The sequence below is a fragment of the Acanthaster planci genome, linkage group LG07 (assembly GCF_054643075.1).
Source record: "Acanthaster planci isolate LZ-2023a linkage group LG07, COTS_SCS, whole genome shotgun sequence".
Classification (NCBI taxonomy): Eukaryota; Metazoa; Echinodermata; class Asteroidea; order Valvatida; family Acanthasteridae; genus Acanthaster; species Acanthaster planci.
In genome coordinates, this window is record NC_141783.1 from 14,110,095 (window position 1) to 14,134,545 (window position 24,451).

Here is a 24,451-nt window from a genome sequence, read left to right on the forward strand (position 1 = left end):
ATTTCAAACAAAGATTTAGAACATAAAACTGTCATACAGTATATGACTGGTACCTTGCAACTACTTATGTTATGTTCATTTTTATCGAGGTGAACGAATAGTACCAGCTAACTTCTATTTACGACGCATAGCAACAACAAGCGAAAATGGCAGATACCGGTGACAGGTAGGCCATGGGTAGACTACTTAAAATTTAGCATTTTATCTGTTAATCGGGTTCATTAACGCTAATTGAACTGAAATTTTTAGTAATTTCTAATTTCAGTTTTTATATGCCCAAGGTGTTTATTTCAACAAAAGGTAATTTGCAGAATTTTTTCACAGAATTAAAACAGATGTGGCATTGGCCATGCATAGGCCATGAATATGAATTATGATTATGCTCGGCTGTGATGAGTGTGTGACTTACAATGCATGACCAGCAGACCAGGTGACTCGACTTAGTCTGAGGCATAAATGATCAAGCTAACTTCAAGGCCTGTAGCAGTGTGGAAATAGTGAACTGTTGCAGATATTGCACTGGGTAAATTGTGTGGATAGTGGGGTGGTTTGCTTTTTGGGGCGAAAAGTAAAACTAAGTTTAGAAAATTAATGCCAGGCGTGGAAAGAGTTCCGTATGGCATGTGTGGGGCAGCGCGGACATCCTGGACTCTCTCAAAATGCCAGGTACTGCGCCGATGAAAAAAGCGACCTCAGCGACGTATGCGTGTACCAGCCAGTCCAAGGATCAAGTTACACAATCTTTTCTCTGATCAGTACTTACGCACCCGCTCGTTGCAGTTGTTTTCACCGGCGCAGTGTTGTTGCTGCCTGGTATCATGTGAAACTCCTGGATACATGTCCGTGCTGCCCCATAGGCCTAGTACGGAGAGGCCTCGGCCTACTAAAAAAAAAGTGCTAGGGGCTTAGGCCTAACATTAGCTAGGCTAGGGAAGCTCATACATTTTTTTAACTGTTTTTTCTGTTTTCTTTTTGAAGTGATCTTTGTCCTTATAGAGGATGTCATAAGAAACATTTTGATAATAAGTTTGAATTCCATCGGACTCTGCAAAGCAAAGGAATATTGATTTGAAGTAGGGATATTTTGAGATGTTTTGGGATGCTTTTTGTACTTTTGTAATGCAGAGCAAACTGTGATTTGTTAGTACACAAAAATGAGTATGGATTTTGACTGAGTAGCTTAATTTAAATTCATATTTTCATAAAATCTTTGTTCTTATTTGTGCTTTATTTCAATGAATTAAATGCTGGCTTCTCTTGAAATTTGAAATATTTTGAAATTGTAAATTAAACAGAGGAGCTAGAGTGTGCAGAAAAAGACTCATTTTAATCACAATTTCCTATTTAAGAAAATGAGTTCCCAAATGAACAGTGCCGCCACTCATTTATGCATGTCCCAACCTACAACCTAGGCCTATGGACAACACTAATTTTCCCTTAAAATGTTATGACTGCCGTTAGAAAGTGATAACGTGTCCCAAAAAGTGAAATTTAGCTGCGAAAATTCTGAAGCATTTACTTAGAAAACACTTCAGACAAGTCTGATAGGTTTGTGCAAAAGGCATCAAGTGTTACCCACATATGGAGCTGTTTCCCAAGACTTTTCTTTACAGAATGCCCCATTTCCCTCCTTTATGTTAATTTTTTTTAGGATATAAGGCCCTATTTCTTGTTTTTTGTTTAGTGTTCAAGATCAGCTGGCAAATGACCAGCCTGAAACAGCACAGGATGGCGACCCAACAGAAGAAATGCCCCAGTCTCAAGGTAGGGCGTGAAGGAAGGGCCAGGAAGGGGATACCTAAGTAGGCTAAGAATGGAAGGTCAAATGTAAAGTTTAGGCCAAAATTGAAGCTGACAAAGTTGATTAAGTTCTGGACTCTGTGGGGTTTTGTACAGTGGAGCCTAAAGGCTTGCAGATAATTGATACGATTTTGCTCTTTATGTACTGAATGTGACATTTTCATTTCAATGTAATTACTTTAAAGATAACGAGGAGGTCATTGATGGTGAGGACAAGACAGGAATAACAGATGTTGTCGAGGATATCAATGTCCAGGCACTGAAGGAGGTAAAAGGGAAAATTTTGATGAATAAGCTGTAATAAGAAGTAGGTAAAATGGTTACCACAGCCCCTCTTGCTGTAAATTAATATTTTGAGAGATCATTGATGCAGTGGGAACAGTTATTATTTAGGAGCTGATTGCTGGTTAAATACACACCAATGCTCTTAGCATTGGTTGCTTAATGTAAGAAAGGTGTCACTGGACCAAATTTCACTGGATGTTCAGTGGTGTGGACATTTGCTGAGCACTTTATTCTCCTCACCAACTTCTTGATATTGTGTCCTTTGAATGATTTTCAGGGATCATGGGCTTCGGTCCAGGCTGATTTTTTTTTTTAATATTCCATCTTTTTGTCCATTATCAAGGAAAAGGATACTTCTGGAGTGCCCGGTGAAGGTGAAAATCGACCGGGGTCTACACAGCGACCGGGGTCTGGAGAGCGTCCAGCATCTGCTCAGCGGCCAGGGAGTGGGCAGCGTCCACCCTCGGGTCAGAGACCTCCATCTGCACCTAGATCGCCTAAAGACCAGCCACAGGTGGATGAAGAACCTGAGCGGGCACCCTCCACTGACCGCCCAGCATCCACAACCAGGCCAGCTTCGGCACAGCGGCCTGGTTCAGCAGGGTCAAGGAAAGGATCACCAGCAGCTGGCGGGGCTGGAACACCTGACCGTCCTCCGTCTGGCAGCCGGCCAGGATCAGGTCAGAGGCCTGGCTCAGGTCAGCGACCTAGTTCAGCCCAGCGACCTGGCTCAGCCCAGAGACCCCCATCTGGTGGACAACCAGCAGAAGACCCAATACCAGCCTCAGGCATGACAAGTAGACCAGGTTCTGCTACTCGGCCAAGGTCGGCAACCAGACCTGGCTCTTCTACCAGGAGATCCCCTCAAGTCGAGCAGGATCGACGTGGTGATGGCCCAATCCAGGATGAGGAAGACACAGCAGGATTCAGCAGACGTGTAACAGGTAATGAACACCCAGAGGCCAGGTAGAGGTCAGGGTGGGTCAACAGAGGTCAAAGCGCCAATGTCATTGTTTGCGAATTTATGCAAACTGTGGAAGAAATTTCCCCGGCAGATTACAGGTTACCAGCTACAATTTAATGAGATGTCTTTTGTTTTTGACTGGTATTCTATATTGCTTTCGCTGAGTCCAAACCATTCCCTGTGGCTTGCAAACATAAGAGCTATCTTTTGGCTTCATTTGAAATACTTTGCTACGGTCTGTGTGCCAATAGAAGCAGCTGAATCCACTTGTCATTGGTGCTCATGTCAGCCATAGCCGGCAGACCAGGCCAGGGTCTGCTGTTCAGCTGCAGTCTACAACCGGTTGTGACTTTCCAACTAACCTGATCTGCCTTTCTCCAGGTACGGAAGGTAGCCAGGGTGGCGGTGGGGGAGACCGTCAGAGGTACACTGAGTTGGTCCCTGTAGACAGCAACCAGGAAGACGGTGAAGAGGAGGAGGAAGAGGAAGGAGAAGATGATGTGGGCGAAGACTCAGACGTGTCCGATGACGAGAGCGAAATGGTGGTGCTGGATCCCGATCATGTAAGTCAAAATTTCCCCCAAATCCATGCAAAAGCAAGTTTACAGGCCTTTGTGAGGTCTGAGATCATGTTTTTTATCAAAATATTCTGGGAATTAAGTATTTGATATCTGCTGCAGTTCTATTATGTGAACATTATGCATCTGTGTTGTGATAATCCTTTATAAAGGGATGGCAGAAAAATTTGCATTGCCGTAACCCTCCAACCTTGCTCCCATTGACTCCAACAGCCCCTGATGAAGCGCTTCCAAGTGGCTCTGAAAGACCACCTGACCAAGCAGCAGACCAAGGTCACCCTTGAGCTGCGGGAGCTGACTGAGGCGCTCAGGAACAGGCGACGGGAGCGGGAGGAACTGGGCGTCAACCTGTACGGCCTACAGCAGGAGCTGGCCCGCCTGCAGATGATGCTGGAGCACCAGCACGATGAGCTGAGCGGTGCAGCGCAGCGGCGCCAGCAGTGCGAGGAGCAGCTGCAGGACGTGCGGGGCATGTACAAGAGCACGCAGGAGAATGTGACACAACAGCGTAAAGACGGTGAGGCAATGCAAAGTGTGTCAGTGATTCATAGGCTCAAAGACAACAGTCCCAATAAGGCTATGTATTGATGATGATCAGCTTTATTGACATGTATACTTTTCCATGGAGCTCCCAATCCATCATCCCCACCTAGTTCCCATGAAGACAAGACATATCCAAATGAAGTATGACGTCATCAGTGTTCACACCTGTGACTAGCTGTTCTCACTGGCATGCTTTTTTGATTAGCTTAAGCTGAAACAGTTGCAATAGACGTGGCCTTATTGTCATGGCTTGGTGTTACTTCCACTCTTCAAGAGCTTGTAGATATTTACAGACCTTGTACAGTCACTTGCTTTAAGATCTACTTTAGGATGAGTCCTAACCTTTTCCTCATTCAAAGTCTTCATGCAAGAGTCGTTTGTCAAGAATAGACTCACTTTTGTTTTTATCATTCTTTTTTACCAACCCACCTTCTTTCCCCCCAGAAGTAAATAAGGTTTGTCAGACCATCAGTAGATCCCTCATGCAGAAATTGTACGAATTTTAAGCAATAGCAGTGCCTACTTGCAAAGTCAGACTGTTAATCCAGTGCACCTCCAAAGCATTATTGAAATTGAAGTACCTTTGGTCGCATCCACAGCTTCCAGCCTACAGACAGAGGTGGAAAACTTGGCCCTACATCTTTTCTACATGACTAATGCCAAAGAGGACATCCGGGGGGACATCGCTGTCATGAGACGGGCAGCAGAGAAGGCTGACAGTGAAGTCAACCAGGCAGAGATCACCAAACAAAAACAGGTCGGAATTTCCTCTATTCCCTGAATAAGGCAGCAATCTTTTTCTCTTGTTTTTTTTTGGGGGGGGGAAGGATTGAATGAAATAACTGTGACAGGATCCCACGAAATGAGTTTTCAGTACATGCTTCAGGTATTTGTTTCTCATGCTGTAAGTGGCCGTTCTCAATGCTTCATTTCGATATATCACTTAGTATGGCAACCCGATAAATTCAGGCATTAAATTGATACAAAAGGTGAGAGTTGTCATGAATTTCCATTTTGCAAGAATTGTTCAAAGTCCTTTAACTCAAGGGTTGACTCATTAAGAGTTTTGCTGAAACATTGTTTGACACATAAGGAATAGTAAAAGTTGCTATTCACATGATTGTTTCTAAGTTCCGTCAGTCCATTTTAGTTTACTTCCAAACTTCTTCCATGGTTGGCAAACAGGGAATAGGCTCTTAATGAAACTAGAAACAACGCTGGGGGCAGAATTTAAAAACACTACCCAGAAAGGTACACTTAGATTTCGACAGAATGCTAACAAATGTCCTTTCTATCTTTTAGGATCTGTATGTGGACAGACTGACAGAGAACGTCGACAAGCTCCGTGAACAGATTGCTCTGTATGAAGCCCAGTGTTTTGCACAGAGTGAAGAGACAAAGGCGGCCAAGGAAGCACTGGCTGAGGCCCGCTTGGAGATCGAGGTCAGTCCCCAACTCCCCATTTATCATCCCAAAACTCCAGATTTTCAGCATTCAATTTGGCACCGTCCCTTTGGAATGAGCTGTTTTTTTTTTATATCCAGTTTTTTTTCAGTGACTTCAGTTTAGGTATGAGTTTGTTCATTTTTTGGGTTGAATAGTCGATAAATTTGGAGAGGAAACAGCTATACCAGCAATGGAACAGCAGCATTATTGGCATGAGACGACGTGACGAGGCCCATGCTGCAATGCAGGAAGCTCTCAGGTTAGTCATTTGCATGAGTCCAAATAAATGGAACATTTGTCCTGGATTTATTAACCAATCCTCAGGTTCTGAAAAATATTGAAATTCAAGGACTGAGGGGCAGCTAAGCTTGAGTGAATTGTTACGTGTCAATATTATGAAGTTGACCCTTTGAAGAATTGAATCTGGTTTCTCATGCTTGCACTGAACCTAATTTATCCACCAAGCAACTAACTGTATTTCACATTAAATGCAGCTTTTGTGAGCATTCATCAGCATTTCGCAGAGCATTTTCCTCATTTTCTCACAGCCAACAGAGGCAACGGATCCTGTCGCTGCAGACGGAGATCGATGGCTACCGCAAGTCCATCGCCAAGGAGCAAGAGAACAACGAGACGCTGACCATCCTGGTCAACAAGAACGAGGCGGACATGAACACGGTGCGCAAGCTGATCGCCACTTGCACAGCCCGGCAGGAGCAGATCAAGCAGGACTACAGCACCTACACGCGTATGCTGCATGAAACAGAGCAGGCCCTCAACAGGGCAACCACGGTAAGCTACGGCCTTCCAGGGTTCAAAATACTCACCCACTGAACCAGGTGGACTGAAGCCAGCGATTTCATGACTGGGCTTGCAGCATCAATAACAGTCCAAGCTAGGTGGTCCGCTGGTTTCTTTTCCCTCATGTTTTTCTGCAAATTATTCTGAAATGTTTGTATAGAACAAAAATGTGTTGACATAAAGTAATAGTTCATAATTACTTTTGTTTCTGGTTTGGTCTTGTAACTTGTGTTCTAGTCCATGTCATTCTATGAGGTAGTTGCCTTGTGGCCTGGTATGGCTTTTTTGCCCACAGAATATGACCTTTGTCCCTCGTTAGTGGATTTGCAGTCTCCATTTCCTCAGCGTGTAAATTTCTAGGAACTACAAAAATGTTACTGTGTTGTTTGTACTCTCTGTTGTATTTTTGTTTTGACTCAACATTTATTTCCACATTGCAGTGTATATATCAAATTATATACAGTGTCAATAAAATTAAATCAATAAAGCTGTCGCTGCGTTTTCTAACGCCGTAGCGGTTTAGGTGCAGGCATGTTGTCTGGGATAAATGTTCTGTTGCTCAGCAAACGAAGATAGTCAAAACTAACCATGATGTACATGTAAAGTTCTCACTGCTTTTTAGCAGCCTTTGGTTTCCCATGTCAAAATTCATTGGCAACTGTTTATGCCCAGGAGGTCCATGAAGTCAGACCATGTACTTGAGGCAAAATCCAAGAATTCTGTCTTTGTAGTCAAGGTTTCAGCTTTGCGGCTATTCACACATAGCCACACAGTCATACAGGCATGTGTGATTCTTGCCTCTTCAGTTCAAACAATAAATATTTGTACTTTCCCTGTATTCAAAGCCTTCGTCTTTTGCTTAAATTGTTTTCCTTCAAGATTAAATTTGATTTCAATTTTGTTTGGGTTACCTCCAAGGACCGAACGCTGAAGATGAACGAGGTCAATGCCCTGCGCAAGCAGATCGAGCGCGAATTCCTGGAAAAGATGCGACTGGAGGAGGCCATCATGGAAACCATGCGGCAGAAGATGACGATGGACAAAGTGTCTCAATATGCCAACAAGATGGCCAACAAAACCCGCAAGCTCATCGCGGAACAGGTGGGTGTTATTTTTTTCCCCTCTGATTTTATTTGGCATCGGGATAAAGACATTTCAGAATGAATTTTGAAACAAAAAGTAATTATGGAGCAAACTAGCATGAACTCAAGGGTTTTTATGTCAGTAGACTTTGATATTAAGTGATTTAGTAAGTTATCATAAACTGACACAGTGTTAGTAGTGTGATTTACATATTACAAAATCCACTGCCATTTGTGCGATGGAAAGCTTTGTGTCTTAACCCCAAAGTTATCACCACCGAATTGCTGATTCACGTAGGTTTTCACATTTTTTGAAGAAAATCCTACTTTAATTGACTGTTGAGTCCCAACTTGACATAAAGAAGTCGGTCTCATTACCAGTACTGACCTCACCTGTAATTTGTCCTCTTTTATGTTCAGGAAGCAGCCAGGGCCAAGGTGGAGAACGAAATCTCTCGGGACACCCTGGACCTGTCTCACACCCTGACTCGCGTGGAGCACCTGCACAAGAGCATGCAGGAGCTGGACAGGGAGATCCACGAGAAAAATGAGATCATCTCCCGCAGCGAGAACGAGATCGTCAAGCGCAACGCTGTCATTGAGCGTAAGCAGGGACTGATCGACCAGTACAACAAAAAAATTGAGGCCATCATCAGCTCCCAAGGGGTGAGTTGGGGGGGGAGGGGGAAGGGGAAGAATTGGTCAGATTGAAGTTAGGTGCTGTTGGCTTAGGGCAAGTACTCATGGATGTAACTTTAAGGCAGGACAAGGCAGTGTACTGCTCTGATTAGCAAATTGGCATTGGCAGCAGTGTTGGCTAATGGGAAACTTCTTTCAAAAGAAACGGTCGCACTTCCCAGTCTACAGATTTGTTTGACGATGTTGTCTGAAATTTCATTGATTGCTAGGGTGAGGAGCTGGGCCCCCTGGAGCAGGAGGTCAACGGCCTGCAAAAGAACATCGATGCCAGGGTGCAGGAAATTGCTGACCTGCAGCAGTACTGGCTGCGGCAGCAGAGTGAGCTGGTCAAGCTGACCCAGGAAAAAGACAGCCAGCAGACGGAGGTCAACACCATGAAGAAAGCCCTGACCATCCTCTTCCAGAAAAAGCTGCGCATCGAGAGTGAGTGTCTGTTACATCTGGAATACTTGAATTCTCTAAATGCCCTTCCTCAAACACATTCTGCAGCTGTCAAAATGAGTCAGCATGCAAACATAGTTTCTTGAGTTTAGTTTAGTGCAAAGTGAGCTTTCCTGTGGTTTATTCTTTAATGCGTTAGTCACTTTTTACAATCCATTTCAAAGCATTTAAAGAAACAATTTTATAATTGAACCAGATTTCCTAAGTGCTGTTCCAACCTTTTTTTATGAAGATATTTAAAACGTTTATGTATGAACATCAATCAAAATCTAGAAACAATTTTTCAATCACCAAAATGCTGGCAAAGATAAAAAATGTTTGGCACTGTACATTTTTTTTCCCAACTAACAATGTATCTCAAAGGGTATCCACATTGATACAGTAGGTGAGAAACTTGACCACTGAAGTTATTGTGTGATTTATGTTTGTTTGCCTGAATTTTGTTGTCCATCCATTTCTAAGTTGAATGTATTCTTGTCCCAATTCTTAAAAACTCCTAAATCAGACGACATCAGCACCCAGCAAAACGAGCACCGAGACGTGGAGCGCAGCATCCGCAGCATGCAGAATGACATGCTGAAGCTGAACCTGCTGCTGACCAAGGAGGGCAAGACGCGAGAGCAGCTGAAGCAGGACAACGTCCTGATGGAGAATGACTTCATCCTGTCGCTCAAGGAGGCGGAGCGGGAGAGCATCGAGATGCAGAACCAGCTGGAAGGGCTCGGGGAGGAGAAGGAGCGGCTGCTCAACAGCCTGGTGGAGGCGGAGTAAGTGGGGAAGATGTCTTGTGATAAGGTTTCAGAGAAAAGCCAGGCTGGAGTTTCAAGACTGAACAAAAGAGAATCTAACGGTCGACAAACTTGCAGCTGAAATGAGAGGTGCAGCCAACAAAGCACATGTTGCATGAGCTCATAGATTTATGTTGGCAAATGATGCAGAGTGCATGTGATTAGTTTTCAACTGAATGTGCACAAACCCTCCATCATCCTGGCCACTATGTGACACTATGCAGTATTTCCACAGCTCATGCAGAAAATGCAATAGCGGCCCTATCAGCATGGCTGTGCACTGATGGAAACTGAACATGAGCCGGTGCGATGTCAGGTGCTCTCACTCTGAATGACCATTGCCTCATTGACACACTCAACCAGCTTATTGGTGTGGGTAAATACATCTACCAAAAAAAGTCAGATGGTGTTTAAAGGCGTTTACTAAACCACCTTGGATGTTTAGAAGTATAAACAGAATCACAAACATCTTTCAAGTCAGTGGTGTCTACAGTAGTCGGTCTTCATAAATTTAGCTTCACATATCCGTGTCAGTGACCCCATTTTTGTGTATCCCCATCAGGCGTCAGATCATGCTGTGGGAGAAGAAAACCCAGCTGGCTCGCGAGGCCAAGGCCACCGTAGATTCGGAGGTCGGCCAGGGTGAGATTCGAGCCATGACCGCCGAGATCCACCGCATGGAGGTGCGACACACCCAGCTCATGAAACTACAGGTCAGTTCAGGCTTAGAGGCAACTATTATACTTACTACTGCGATGTTTCACGACCAGAAGCTGCATATTTAAAATCAAGTTTATTTTCAGATTCAGATACAATTGATTGTAGCTAATTTTTTTGTTAATAATCACAACGTGCTCTGCAACTTCTCATGTCTGCAGCTTCCTACAGCATTTGCTGTGAACTGTTGAACGTTGATTTAATCTGATAACTATCCGCAACAAAATATAGGGCATGTTTTTTGGTATTCCCCGCATAGGCGGGCGTTTATAATGGAGATCAATGGCGCATCTGACGCGGAGCACGCATAACAAATGAAATCTTTTATTCCTTAATGTATGGTCTTTGTGTACACGTAGAACGTGTGCAAGAACCCACTTGGAAAACTTACTACCACCTGTCTTTCTTTTGCCACTTGGGGGTGCACTTCATGCTCAGGCCGGATAGTTCTAGAAGTCCACATAGTGTTCTCTAATTTCACTGTGTATGAAAACAGTTGAACGTATTTCAAAAGGATTCTCCTTCGCATTTCATCCTGCACAAATACCCATCTTTTTTCTCGAGAAAATGCCCGTTTGTTAAGACCGGTTCCATTACTTCCTAAATATCTCTGGGTCTTCCAGGAGAAGCTCATTCAGGACATGGAGAAGGCGGTATCTCGCCGGGACACCATCGTGACTCGTGGTGATGCCCAGTCCAAGCTCAACAAGAAGGTGGAGACTAAGGGAACATTCCAGAAGAAACTGACGGAGATGAGGAAGAAGATCAAACAGACGCAGCAGGTACAAAGATCCCCCTCCCCGGAGCTTGAAATACTCATCAGATCACTGGATCTAAAATCACTGAAACAAGTCACTTGATCTTGTGGAGTCTTTGGCTAAACCACTGACCTGTCTGAGAGATTTTTTTTTCAGCTGAATCTCGAAGTGACTGTTAAAGTCTGGCTTTCTGCCTCATTTCCTGGAAGAAAACATGAAGGTGGCCTTCAAGTTTATCTTCCATCAGCCGAGATAAACCTGACCTAGATATTTTCAGTGCACTTGTCCTATTTATTCTCGTCTTGCACATTTCTTGAGGTAAAAACCTGTTCTAGTGGACCGTTTTCATGAAATTCAACCCCATCTACACATTTATGAAGCCTTGAATGCTTTCCCTTTCCCATTAAGTCCATAGCGTGGGGGTGTAAACTTGTCTAATATTAGAGTGTGTTTATTGTTTGCGTTTTTCAAAGTGGCAAGAAGTGTATTTTTGGGCAATAATTCTGTCAACACATCCCACCCCCTACCCTACATTTCCCCCCAGGATGCTGGTAACTGTGACCAGGATATCCAGGAACTGCGTAGCCACCAGCAGATGCTGAGCCAACAGCTGGAAGAGAAACAGACTGGCTTCCAGCAGCTCCAGAGCACGGCCGACACGCTGGATGGAGACCTGGACCGACTGGTGGAGATCAAGCAGAAGGTCAGTGCTGAGGCCGTGTCGGGGTCATTTCTTGTGTTGGTAGCGCATTGGTATGTGAAGTGCCAATGGAGAGATTGTCAGGTCATCATTTCCTGTTAGGAAAACTGTAGGAAATTTGTTGCAGGTAATAAGCCATTTGCGAGTTAAATTTGAATAAAATCTGGTACACCGAGTTCTTTAAATTCTTGGAACATAACAACTAGAATTCTCCATACTAAAACCACTGTTGCTATACCTCGTGATTCGGGGCAAGCTTTTGCTTAGTTACATAAGAGATGCCTTGCAACAATACACTTCTCTCAATGGATAAGAACGGCACAAAGGAACCAGTCCATTCCAGAGATGGTGGTCACTATGCGAAAGCTTGCCCCAAATCACGAGGTATAGCAACACCGTCTTTAGTCTGGGGAATTCAAATTGTTACGTTTCAAACACAGTGTACCAAATTTTATTCAAATTTGACTCGCAAGTGGCTTATTCTGACGGTCTGAGAAAAAGAAGATGAACTGGTCAAAATTCAGCAGATCCTTACTTGTAAATGACCGCACTGGTTGTGGAATGTACGAGGGTACTCAGGTACACAGAGCTTCTGTAGCTGTGCACGAGCCTATGCAACCAAAAAACGCTGTCAGGTTCAGTAAAAACTGTATGCATGCATGCAAATGAACTTGTGTATGGCTGCATCCAAATCTGTTGTCAAGAGTTAGGTCTAGGTCTTCATTCCATTGAAAGTACATGGAGACACGCGGACAATAGACCTAGCCTTAGCTCTGGAAGCCCGTTTCAGACACGGCCTACGATACAATGGCCTGGGTCGGATTGTGTCAGCAGGGTTCCCCTGACATGTTTGCTTCTGTGAAGTTACGCCACCTTCAGCAAAGGTTACAAGAAAAGAGATTACGAGGAAAAAACGACGAAACAGAAACAACTAATTTGCTGTCATAACAGATAATATTTCTAAAAGCCACGGTAATTTCAAAGCCTGGCTTCCCAGCTCTGAACAATTTCGAGTTCTTATACTAAGCCAGATTGTCACCTGGGTTTAAATGCCTAAATATTTTTTCCCCCGAGTTTTTTTCTCATATGCTTTCTTTTTACATTCCACCTGCAGCACATGACGGATTTGCTGGCCAAGCAGCAGCGCGTCAAGTACTACCAGGCCCTGAAGGACGGCAAGTACACCCTGCTGTGCAAGACAGAAGCCGCCCTGGAGTCGGAGATGCAGAAGCAGACCGACCGCACCCACACCATCGCCACCATCGTGGATCGCATCAACCAGGAGTACCCGCACGTCCAGCCGGCCATGCGCAAGGTCATGGTGATGCTGAGCTCCAGGGGGGTGGGGGAGGAGGAGCAGTAGGCGGAATGACAACCATGGTCACAGGGTGGGGAGGAGGAGAAGTTGAAGGAACAGCACCGAGTTTGAAGAGAAGGGTCAAGAACAATTGTTTCTATATAACTTGTGAAGGAGTGAGTGGTGAGCAATAGATGGAACAGCCTGTTGAGGAGGAAGTACAGAGGGTGTGATTGCAACCCTTGGAATTGCTGTAAATCTGAATATTTGGAAAGCACTGTTTATGTGGGGTAGTACATGGCATGTTTTTATTTCACAACACACTCTGCTTATTAAGAGATTTAACTTCTGTCGTGAATAGAGACTTTAAAAACTCTGTCCTCAAAGTTTAGTAGGTATACATCTAGGAAAATTGTTTGAATGACACTTAATGGAAACAATGTAATACAGACTGATGTTAAATTGTACCAATATTGGGTGATTTATTTGCATAAAGTCTCTTCTATTAACCCCTTCTCATCGGGAAGCGGTAAGAGACGTCGTAAAAATTGAGATCCCTCAGCCCGCTTTTCAGCTATTATTCTTGGCACACCCTGGCTCTTGTATATATGGTGATTGGCCTTTGTGTGTTGCCAAGAAATAAAAAGGCCGAATTTGCATCATCACCAGCTTCACAATAGTCCCACTTTGAAAAGAGGCAACGGGAATGTGGAAGCGTGAGTAGAGCCGCATGCCACCGAACAATCAGCCTTTTCACTGTGTAAATCAAAGCGTGCAGAGCACGCAGGGCCACTAACCGAGAATTTGCGGTTTGGCAGGTGGCCTTCGTGGCCAAGTGAGGCTGGAATTCTCGGAGTCAGCTTTCAGAAAAAAGTCCCAGCGTTAAGGGGTTAACATGTTGTGGACAGCAAATTAGCATATGCTGTAACAAAAATTAACCTTCATTAAGGAAAGAAAAGTGTGAATAAAGATGTTTCAGTTCAAGACACAATTTTGAATAATGTCATGGTGAACTTATTTTTATGTTGGCCAACCCTTGTTCAGATAAATATTCCTTATCATGTAAACCTTTATCTTTGCTGTTCTTGTTTTCACCTCAAAACACCCAACTGCATTCTCTGTTGAAATAGTGAAGCCATTGTAGCTGGCTTACCCAGAACCGTATTCCAGATTATATACACTAGCGTGGAGGGAATGCATTTAGGTATTGGCATGGACATTTGAAAAAGACCTCCAGGAATTGGGTGCCGACTGCCATCATACCCATTTCACTATGTAGTAATTCTTCTTCCCTAAAAAAAAAAAAAAGAAAAAAATTGCTTAGTGTTTGCATGATCACTTTGCAAAGCATGAATTTGAGCATGATTCCATTCAACAAAATTTGATATCACAACTGTAATTTACCAACACTTCAAAGCAGTTTGTGTTAAACTTTGGTGACCTCTCATGCAACTGGGTGTACACACAAAGGAAAAAATCTTCACGGTGCAAAAACAGCCAATCAAAAATAAGCTTTGAGGCCATTACCCAGCATTCATTGGCCAAAAGGTCTCTCATCTTTACTAAATTATGCCACCAAATTGCACATTCCCAATGCAAGACGATAAGCTCTAATTCAGCGTACACAGAGAATAATGTGATGACGGTACCCTTTAAATTAGCTTACCTACTCTGATGAGCGTTAGACCATTGTTGAGTACATGGTCACCTTTGGTCAGTACCAGTGAGGCATCTGTGATGCGTTGATTGTTGATATACACTCCACCACTTTGTAGAATTAACTTGCCTCGTTCTACAGAATGAAAGTGAAGCAGGTGAACGGGACTGAGGTTGTGATTACATGGGGGTTATATTTTCATATTTAGGCCATGTTCGAAACGGGCTTCAAGAGTTATGGCTATGTCTATTGTCCACGCGTCTCCACACATTTTCAATGGAGTGAAGACCTAGCCCTAGCTCTAGACAACAGATTCGGATGCAGCCTTAGTTTCTTATTTTTTGATGCAACAAGTATGATTCAGTTACAGCTAACAAGTCCATATTGTGTTCCTCGTCAAAATCACGATGATGATGTGTTATTTTTTTAAGTCCAGACTAGACTTACCTCCTTGGGGCAGACACTTGACTTTGTCCAGCATCATCTCTATACTGAAGCCTGGTTCCAAGAGGAGGCTGGTGACTGCCGCTCCTTGGAAGAGTTCCATGACCTCTGCATCATTCAGCTGCTCTAGGCTTGCTGGGCTGGTGTGATACAAGGCTTCTGTCTGTCTCAGTGCTCTGTTCAGACCAGCCTCTGGAAAAGTTTCAAATGAACCAAATGACGGGACAAATGATGCTCCATGTTCAGGCCCATTTGTGATTCCCACCAGTAGGCAAACTTACACATCCTATGAACATTTAAGCTCTTTGATTACACCATCCAGGATGTGTTCTCTATTTTGTCCAATTATTTAGGGGCTCCTTATTCCACATGTTTCAAGCTTTAATAGAAAAACGTCACAACACACTATCGATCGATTATTCATCCGCTTGGATGTCTAATTGCATGAGGCATCATTCGCAAATATCCACATTAAAAAAAACACTGAATACATCAATGTCGACAAACTGAAAAATTGTACAACCACAATAATGCCTTGTGAGAACAGAAAGGGACAGGTCAACAGACATCAAGAAATATCCACAGGTCAATTTCACAGCGCTGCTTAAGCAGAAAATTTGTATAAGCATGAAAAAAACCTTGCTTGACAAATCAGGTTACCCGCCAAAACCTCTTGTGATGTATATTGTTTTGGAATGGTACTTACCTGTCTTTTGGTAAATTTGAGCTGGTAACCTTTTTTTATTAAGCATTTTTTCATGCTTAAGCAAATTCTGTGCTTAAGCAGCTCTATGAAATTAGCCCCAGCTGGTATTAAACTTTGAGCAAAAATATGGTTCCATGATCTTTGTTAACAATCCTTACCTCCATACACAAGTAACAGCACTTGCTCTGCTAGTTTCTTTTGGGCCTTGCGGTTCTTGGGTGCTTTCTGTGGCAAAAAAGAACCATGTCAGGTTACAAAACATGTGTTAACTTTGCCTGATTAAAATAAAGAGGAAATGAAGCACAAGGAATACATGGGAAATACCTAGAGCAATTTCATACACACAAAAGCAAAACAATATTATGTGAATTTTATTTTGAGAAAAACAGAACCGACAAAAGTATACAAGGAGAAAGAGGGAATGCTTATCATGCAGATAGACACGTGAACAGTGGGCAGTGCTGCTGCCTGAAAACCTTAGGGCCCACATTTTGGCATTTCAAAACTCTAGGAAGGTTGGAAAAATGTTATGGACAAGAAAATGATACATGATGATACATGAACCAGAGGCAACATTCTCCGAGAGGGCCAAATGAGAGTTAGAGGTCACAGTTTTCCTTGATCCTTTCACATAAACTTTCAATGCAGACAATGTCATCCTACCTTGTGAAGTCTGATGATATCAGCAATCTCATTCAGTGGTAAGAAGGTGAAAAGCTTGAGGTATTGCTCAATGTCAGCATCGGGTAGACGCAAGAAATACTACGAGGGAAAAAAAAATGAGTATGTCCTTGAAAATACAAAGTAAGAAAGCTCAATTAACACAGCAGTGAAATGAGTTCGAAAGACAGTCCCTCTATCATTTGAAAGCAAAACAGGAAGTAAGGAAGAGCTATTCCATGTGCCATTATTACCTGGTAGAGGTCAAAGGGCGAAGTCTTGTCCTCATTTATCCAGACAGCATTTCCGGCAGTCTTGCCCAGTTTGTCTCCTGATGAACTTGTCACTAATGGGATAGCAATGCCTTTTCAAATAAACATTTTTAAAAAATGTAAGTGCCTTGAAAACTCCAATACTGTAAGACGTTCACAATGGTATGTTAGCATTAGAATATTCAAGAAACTTGCAAAACTAAGACCACTTTCAACGTTTTACGTGGGAACACCAGTATTTGCCCACATATGTGCATGTTAACTTGGGAACACCCAAGCCTAGCTTAAGTTCTGTCTCAACGAAACAGTTGTTCCAACACAGACTAGAGTATGACTATCCAAGTGCTGCTTACCATAGACATTCTTGCCTGTGACCCTTTGGACCAGGTCATGACCAGTCATCAGGTTACCGAGTTGGTCTGTCCCTCCAAGCTGGAAAAAACCCAAAATCTCACACTGAAACTTCTCTGTAATACTGTATGGCAGCTTCCCAGTGTAAGCTCGAAAACAATACAAACTTGATGAAAAATGTCATTTAAGCAGAAGACAGTAGCCGGCAGAAATACATTTATAAAAATTTAACTCAGTACATGTATCGCTATTAATTTTAACATTTAAATATTTTGAGTATTCCGAAAAGCCTGGCAGGGGCCAATTTAACAGAACTGCACAAAATTTGCTTAAGCCCGAGAAAACCTTACTTGATAAATCAGGTAACCAGCCAAAACTCCATGTGATGTATATTGTTTTGGGATAGTATTTAGCAGTTTTTTGGTTAGCATAACAATTAGATATAGTTTGAATTGACGATCTTTGTTTATTAAGCAAAGTTTTTTTCCTGCTTAAGCAAATTTTGTGCTTAAGCAGCTCTATGAAATTGGCCCACTGAGTGACTATGCTTGAGACTGACAGTGGAAATAGAAAAAGCCCTGATGAGTTCTCAAAATTGGACAACCTTCCACTTCTGGAATTAAGAAAAGGTAGGTGCTACTCAGTTGACCAGATCTTATTCGCTACAAAATATCAGTGGTTTCAAGACTCAATCATACATGTACATTACCATGGCAAAACACTGAGTACCGGGAAACCTATCCATGTCAATTCCCAAATTGAGACCAGCAACTCAAAATACAGATGTTCAGTGAAATTGCCTGTTTAGTGACAAACACTCACTTGGATGAGACAGCCATACTCGCGGTGCAGATGCAGGAAGTCATAGGCCTGGAATAACTGGTAGGAAAACTCAGCAAAACTCATTCCGTGAGAACTACTCAGACGAGATTGGACACTGAGGGAAAAAATGCACCTTCTCACCATGAAATGATCTTGTGGACATATAAGATATAAGACAAGGAAGTGAGCAGAAGAGCTTGATTTTTCTGTGCTTTAAGGAAAGCTTAAAAAACCAAAGATTCTAATGTTTGAGGATTTCATCTACATGACAATGAAGTAACCAATCCTATGGATAACATGCATCTACAATTCTTGAGGATTCTTGGGGAGCTGATTTAAGTAATTGGCCACAACTCCATGGGTACAGCTCACACTTTACTTGCCAGGAGAAGTTCATCACAGAAAATGTTTGAAGTAAAGGTTTAAGGTCATAGTGACGTAAGATATTACCTTTGTCTTGAAAGCAACTTGCCCATTCTCAGCTGACGACCGACACTGGACAAGAACTTGATAACATTCAGATCTTTGTACCAACTGTGGTTGTCCATAATTCTGGGGAGTTAAATAAGTAAATGTCCAACTGAACAAGGAGTTGGCATACAAAAGGTATTCTCTAGTCTGATATATGTAATATAAGGGTTGCCTTCAACACGTTTGAATGGCATATTTGAAAGGACCTCGAAAGTAAAGAACAGATGGGAGAAAGAAACTAGTTGCTTTGACACACAAGTGGCTCAAAGGGAAAGGTTTTCCACAACTGGCCTTATTCACACATCGGCCTTATTGAATTGAGCATGAGATTAACTTTTTAGAGGCACCTGAGAATAAAACTGAAAGCACTGAAGTGAAACTTCATTTAAAGTCACTTATGACTATGAATTTAAAATTTGTGAGTAATTATATCCAAATGTTTTAAGCCACATTAAATAAAGTGAAAGTAAGGCATGAAACCAGAAATAGTCCGGCACCATCCCATTTAAAAGATTACACTGAATAAGATTGAACTGAATAAGATTCAGGGAACACAATCAAACATGCCTTCCCCATAAAAGGGTTTATTGACAGATGCAGATATTTCTAACCTGATTTGAGGCAGTGGCCTGTCCTCTTGCCACAAAAACCTCTCATGATTGGTGAAGATTCTCTCCAGACTGCTCTTAATTGAGGCTGCACTGGACTGTACCACTGCAGACTGAAGGGGTGCTCTCTCTTTTGTCTTCCCGCTGGGATCGCCTATCAATGCTGTTGCCCCACCAATCTGAAAACAACCATAAGATAAGTTTGTAACCAATAAATTCTGAAGTGTAATATTTTTCGGTATAGAGAGTGGGGTATTCAAATTATTCTCCCTGAAAATAATACTGGTGTCCCCAGTGATACTCACCAGAGCAATAGGGTTGTGTCCTGCCCTCTGGCAATGCAGTAACGCAATGATGGCTAGAAGGTTACCAATATGGAGACTGTCTGCTGTAGGGTCAAACCCACAGTAAATACACTGAGGTTCAGAGGTCAGCAACTTGGGTAGATCACTGCAAGAAACAGAAAAACAGACCATGAAGAATGTCAGTTTTTAGATACCGCATTACTTAAGTCTTCATAATTCTACAAAATATTACAAAAACGTTAGTTTTAAATGTAGCCTAATGGAATTAAAGAAGATTTTGTATGTAATATTTGGATACATCTCCTCTCTCCCATATCTTTTTAGCTTCAGTTCTATAAGGCCATAAGAGCGACGAAAATAATTTCCAAACCAACGTATCAGGAGTGAACAAATATTAGCCAATAAGTGATGCAAACAGTTGAAATATTTAAGTATTTTAAAATTTGGTAAATTTTGGTTTTGTTACTTTTTTCATTTTTTTTAAATTGTAATTTTATATTTTTTTGTGTAAATTTTTCTTCTGGTCTTCAAATGCATATCTTCACACAGTCAATTAAGGATGTAAAGCAACAATCTTAAAGAGTTTAATTTAACATAGCACGGTTGGAAATCACTTCAATACAAAGGAAAAACAAGTTTAAGGCACACAACTGATTGAAACTTCTACCAGGTCAAGCATTTGATTCACCTTGCTTCAGGGAAGATGTCATGGAAGACGCCTCTCTCACTCAGCGTCAAGACATTGCGTTTACTGCTGTACCATCTTCTCAGTGTATGTGGGCCAGATAATGACATTATAACCTGCCTCTTACCCCAGCATGCCAGTGCTCGATTGACAAACACACTGGAAAAAAAAAAAAGGAGAAAAAATGTTCTAAAAACAACTCAATAGAAAGTAGGTTTGCGGTAGCACCATGGACGTATCTCTTTTGTGAGTATTTGCGGTTCTGAAAAGAACCAGTGGTACTCGACGTTTCGAGCAGTATGCTCTGCTCGTCATCAGGAGAATGCCGGATACTGACTGGGAGTGGAGCTTAAGTAGTCTGGTGGAGGATTCTAGAGACAGGGGATTAGTCCGATGATGCGTGAAGGCGGGAACTCTGGAGAAGGGATTAGGCTGGCTCGGTGATGCGTGGCGGTAAACTTACTCAGGTGTGGCAGTACTGTTGGGGGTGTGGATTGGTAAACATGGGTGCTAAGGGTATAGAGGACCCATAGGCAGACTAAAGGAAGAACTGGGGCAGGGTGCCAAGGGGTATAGATGACCCATAAGGCGAGCTAAGAAGGGTTGAGGATGGGGCGCCAGATGTCACTGAAGATGAAGCCTGTGTCTTGCGGAACTGTTCTGTTCTTGTAAATCTCAATTGCCTCACGAACACGGCGTGGATACCATTGTTCTATGTTGGCAATGAGATGGGCTTGTTGCCAGTGGACTTGGTGGTCTTCAGTGCTGGAGTGCTTGATGATGGCAGATTTCTCGAGATCCCCTCGTCGTCCATGGGCTCGGTGTTCGTTGAGTCTGGTGGTGAGATCTCTGCCAGTCTCGCCGATATACACCTTGCCGCATTCGCAGGGGATCCTGTAGACGCCTGGCTTGGTCTTGGGGTCTTGCTTGTCCTTGTGTGACTGGAGAGCTGCTTGGATCTTGTTGGGGGCGGTATGGAAGACTTTGATGCCATGGTGTAGAAGGATGCGCTGGATCCGGTGGGAGGTATTGCCTATGTAGGGGAGGGTGACAGAACTAATGTGCCTAATGGGTTGACCTTGGGTATAGGAGACCCGCTGGTCTGGAGGGGGTCTAGGGTCTTGGGTCTTGATCTGTCTTGACTTGAATCCGTTCCGCTGTAGTGCTGTGGAGATGTGATGAAGTTCCAGTTGCAGGTGGTCTTGGTCGCAGATGTTGTATGCTCGGCGCACGAGGGTTCTGTTGACGGAGGCCTTGATGCTGGGATGGTGGAAAGACCGGTTGTTTAGGTAGCGGTCGGTGTGTGTTGGCTTCCTATACACTGTGCGGGATAGGGTGCCATCTTGTGATCTTGAAACCTCGACATCCAAGAATGCAATGCGACCGTCTTGTTCCTGCTCCATGGTGAACTGGATGTCGTTGTGTTGGCTGTTGAGGTGTTGAAGAAACAGCTGGAGGTCTTGTGGGCTGTGTGGCCAGACGACGAAAGTGTCGTCCACATACCGGATCCATACGCTGGGCTTGAGGTCTGCGGAGAAGAGGGCTGTCTGCTCAAATTCTTCCATGAACAGGTCTGCCAGAACCGGGGATAGAGGCGATCCCATGGAGGTTCCGGAAGACTGCTCGAAGAATTTGTCTCTCCACTGGAAGCAGGAAGATGTTACGCAGCTGCTCAGGAGATCGTGGATTTGATGTGGTGTGAGGTTGGTCCGGTCGCTGAGTGAGGGATCTTGAAGTAACCTATCCTTGGCGATGGTGCATGCTTCGAATGTGGGAACATTAGTGAAGAGCGAGACCACATCGAAGCTGACCATTATGTCTGTGGGGCGTAGAGACAACCCGTCGATGAACTGGGCGAACTGGTCCGAGTTCTTGATATGATGTGGGGTGTTGCCAACTAGAGGGTGAAGGATCTTGGTGAGGTGCCTGGCAGTGTTGTAGGTGGGGCCACCTCGGGAAGCTACGATGGGTCGGAGTGGGATACCGGTCTTGTGTATCTTGGGCTGGCCGAAGAATCTTGGACATCTTGAACTTGAGGGTCGAAGCTGTCGGTATAGGGCCATGGAGATGCTGTCTGACCGTTGGAGGGCTAGGAGCTTAGCCTGGAATCTCTTTTGGATGGAAGGTATGGGGTTCTTGTGAAGGGGCCGGTAGGCACCCGACTCAAGAATATCCCGCACCTTACGGTCATAGTCAGCTTTGTCCATGACGACAGTTGCGTTCCCCTTGTCTGCAGCGAGGATGTGGATGGAGTGATCTCTACGTAGGCTGTTGATGGCTTGCTGTTCGGTCTTAGAGATGTTGGGCTTGACGGGCTTGTCCGCATCATCGGACTAATCCCCTGTCTCTAGAATCCTCCACCAGACTACTTAAGCTCCACTCCCAGTCAGTATCCGGCATTCTCCTGATGACGAGCAGAGCATACTGCTCGAAACGTCGAGTACCACTGGTTCTTTTCAGAACCGCAAATACTCACAAAAGAGATACGTCCATGGTGCTACCGCAAACCTACTTTCTATTGTACCTATTCACCATGCAAACCTTCAAGACTTATCTAAAAACAACTCAGTTTAATAAAAGCTAGAACTACTTTTCAGGACAGTGAAATTTTGAACCATATCAGGCCTATCCTTTAAGTGTTGAAAGTTTGAAATTAATTGGATTGAGATTAAATTCCCAAATAAAGTAAGTAATACCTACATAAAGGCTAATGAGATTCGGGCAAAACATGTGGAAATGGTGGAAGAAAAATATGTTTTAGCTAAATTTACGACAAATGAGTCTTGAAGATGAAAGTGCAAATTATCACCTTCATGACCTTGCTTTATTATAATTCCTGACATGCCTGACCTACATAACCTCCCTTATACCATCAAGCAAACATGCTTCAGTGTCCATTGTATGCAGACACAGTCGTGGGCCTAGACGTGCATGACCAGACCGTCAATCAGAGTCCAACAATTTGTTTCGTTTGCACAAGCCTGACAAGCATCTTCGGAAAGTCAACTCTTTATCTGTTTTATCACATTTATCATGTTTATGCTCACTAAGCTTAGGCCAGGGCCCTACTCTTTCCTTAAGGCTTAGCATGCTTACTTAAGCCTAGTCGGAGAAACGTGGACAACACACGTACCAATGAATCACCTTTATTAATATTTTGACTTAGGTGGTAGTAGAGTCCAAAAACCCTTCATAATAGGCCTTCCATTCCATTAATCAATTTCACTCAAAATAGCTTGTATCGTACATGGTTGTATCTCGAAACCACCTCCAAAACGGTCCTTAAACTGTCTAATGCACCCACCTTGCCCTTGGAATTTAGTGGGGATCAGAGGTTCAAATGATGGTGGTAAGGTTTTAATATAGAGAAAAAAGAGGAATTTCCCGGAAGCTACTCGGACTAACATGACTGAAGCTATTCAGGCCATCAAGCCCAATGTTGAAAAAGCCTACGCAACTATTCTGACTATAATAATAATATACAGTAAATGGGACATTAATAAATGACTGAGGGTGCTGTTTATTTGGAAGCTTATTTTCTTAAATAGGAAATTGTGATTGAAATTCGTATTTTTTTGCATGCTGTAGCTCTTCCATTTAGGCCCTAATTCCTAATTTCAAAATTTTTAAAATTTGAAGTGAAGCCAGCATATAAGTGAAATAAGGCACAAATAAGAACAAAGACTTTACAAAACTATGAATGTTTAGGTTTTCAGTTAAAATCTACGCTCATTTTATTGTAAAAATAATCACAGTTTGCTCTGCAATACACCAGTGGAAGGTGATACATGAATAAGCCTAAATAAATGTACAAAAAACATCTTGAAACATCCCTGCTTCAAATAGATTTTTCTATGCTTTGCAGAGTCCGACGGAACCAAAGTCGTATCAAAATATTTCTTGTGACATCCTATTCAAGATAACTTCAAAAATAAAACAGGAGAAAATATTAAAAAATTTATTAGCCTCCTTACTGACACTGACAGTAGGCAGTATTCAGGCCTATAGTATAGGTGATAATGTTACGCCCCAACTATAGCATCAACTATAGTTGGGCCGTCCCAACTATAGTTGGGGTGGCCCAACTACAGCAGAGAGGTCCTGTGTGCACGATGCGCCCAGCATGTGCCAAAGTTATATTGTTTACAAATGTCATGTCACTGGTCATAGGGCTAGATGAACAGATGAAGTGCCACATTTCACATGAATTGTGTCAAGTGTGAGACAGATTGACTTGGATAATGTTGAGACATTTTCCATGGACATTGGTCAACAACAGTTGGGCCAGCCCAACTGCAGCACTACAGTTAGGACAGTCCCAACTATAGTTGGGACTTATGCTGTAGTTGGGGCGTAATAACGTTAGTCCATCAAGTTCTAGGCCTATCTTTCTTGGAATCATCAATCAAAAGATCAAGCATAAAAGCACTACTGGTGAATAAAAGTAATCAGCATAAAATTCACACAAGTTTGCTTTCGGTAGAGTTAATTAAGCCCCGATTAACTTACAAGCAACATTTCACACTATTCATTCCCATGGAGGCTGCCATGTTGAATTTTTCGGAAGGGCG

At 43.1% G+C, this 24,451-nt stretch overlaps 3 protein-coding genes across 3 annotated transcripts; 1 reads left to right on the forward strand and 2 right to left on the reverse strand.

Moving 5' to 3' along the window:
• Window positions 1-78: 78 nt before the first annotated feature.
• Window positions 79-13,890, forward strand: LOC110980844 (coiled-coil domain-containing protein 40-like). The gene is made up of 18 exons (XM_022237856.2): window positions 79-166; window positions 1,685-1,764; window positions 1,986-2,068; window positions 2,429-3,029; window positions 3,431-3,612; window positions 3,841-4,144; window positions 4,770-4,927; window positions 5,473-5,613; window positions 5,772-5,875; window positions 6,165-6,408; window positions 7,336-7,518; window positions 7,920-8,165; window positions 8,408-8,621; window positions 9,145-9,406; window positions 9,990-10,140; window positions 10,768-10,926; window positions 11,447-11,605; window positions 12,717-13,890. The coding sequence occupies exons 1-18, from the start codon at window positions 147-149 to the stop codon at window positions 12,963-12,965; spliced, it is 3,540 nt and encodes a 1,179-aa protein (XP_022093548.2). The 5' UTR covers window positions 79-146; the 3' UTR covers window positions 12,966-13,890.
• On the reverse strand, window positions 13,357-24,449 carry LOC110980894 (tyrosine--tRNA ligase, mitochondrial-like). The gene is made up of 13 exons (XM_022237951.2): window positions 24,390-24,449; window positions 19,884-20,039; window positions 19,196-19,340; window positions 18,894-19,069; window positions 18,262-18,363; window positions 17,812-17,926; window positions 16,992-17,070; window positions 16,621-16,730; window positions 16,370-16,468; window positions 15,865-15,931; window positions 15,004-15,192; window positions 14,566-14,691; window positions 13,357-14,191 (listed from the first exon to the last, which is right to left on the reverse strand). Exons 1-13 carry the CDS (start codon window positions 24,428-24,430, stop codon window positions 14,157-14,159), a joined length of 1,440 nt encoding a protein of 479 aa, XP_022093643.2. The 5' UTR covers window positions 24,431-24,449; the 3' UTR covers window positions 13,357-14,156.
• Window positions 20,083-21,739, reverse strand: LOC147798652 (uncharacterized). The gene has a single exon (XM_087139532.1). It carries the CDS (start codon window positions 21,692-21,694, stop codon window positions 20,474-20,476), a length of 1,221 nt encoding a protein of 406 aa, XP_086995658.1. The 5' UTR covers window positions 21,695-21,739; the 3' UTR covers window positions 20,083-20,473.
• Window positions 24,450-24,451: the final 2 nt, after the last annotated feature.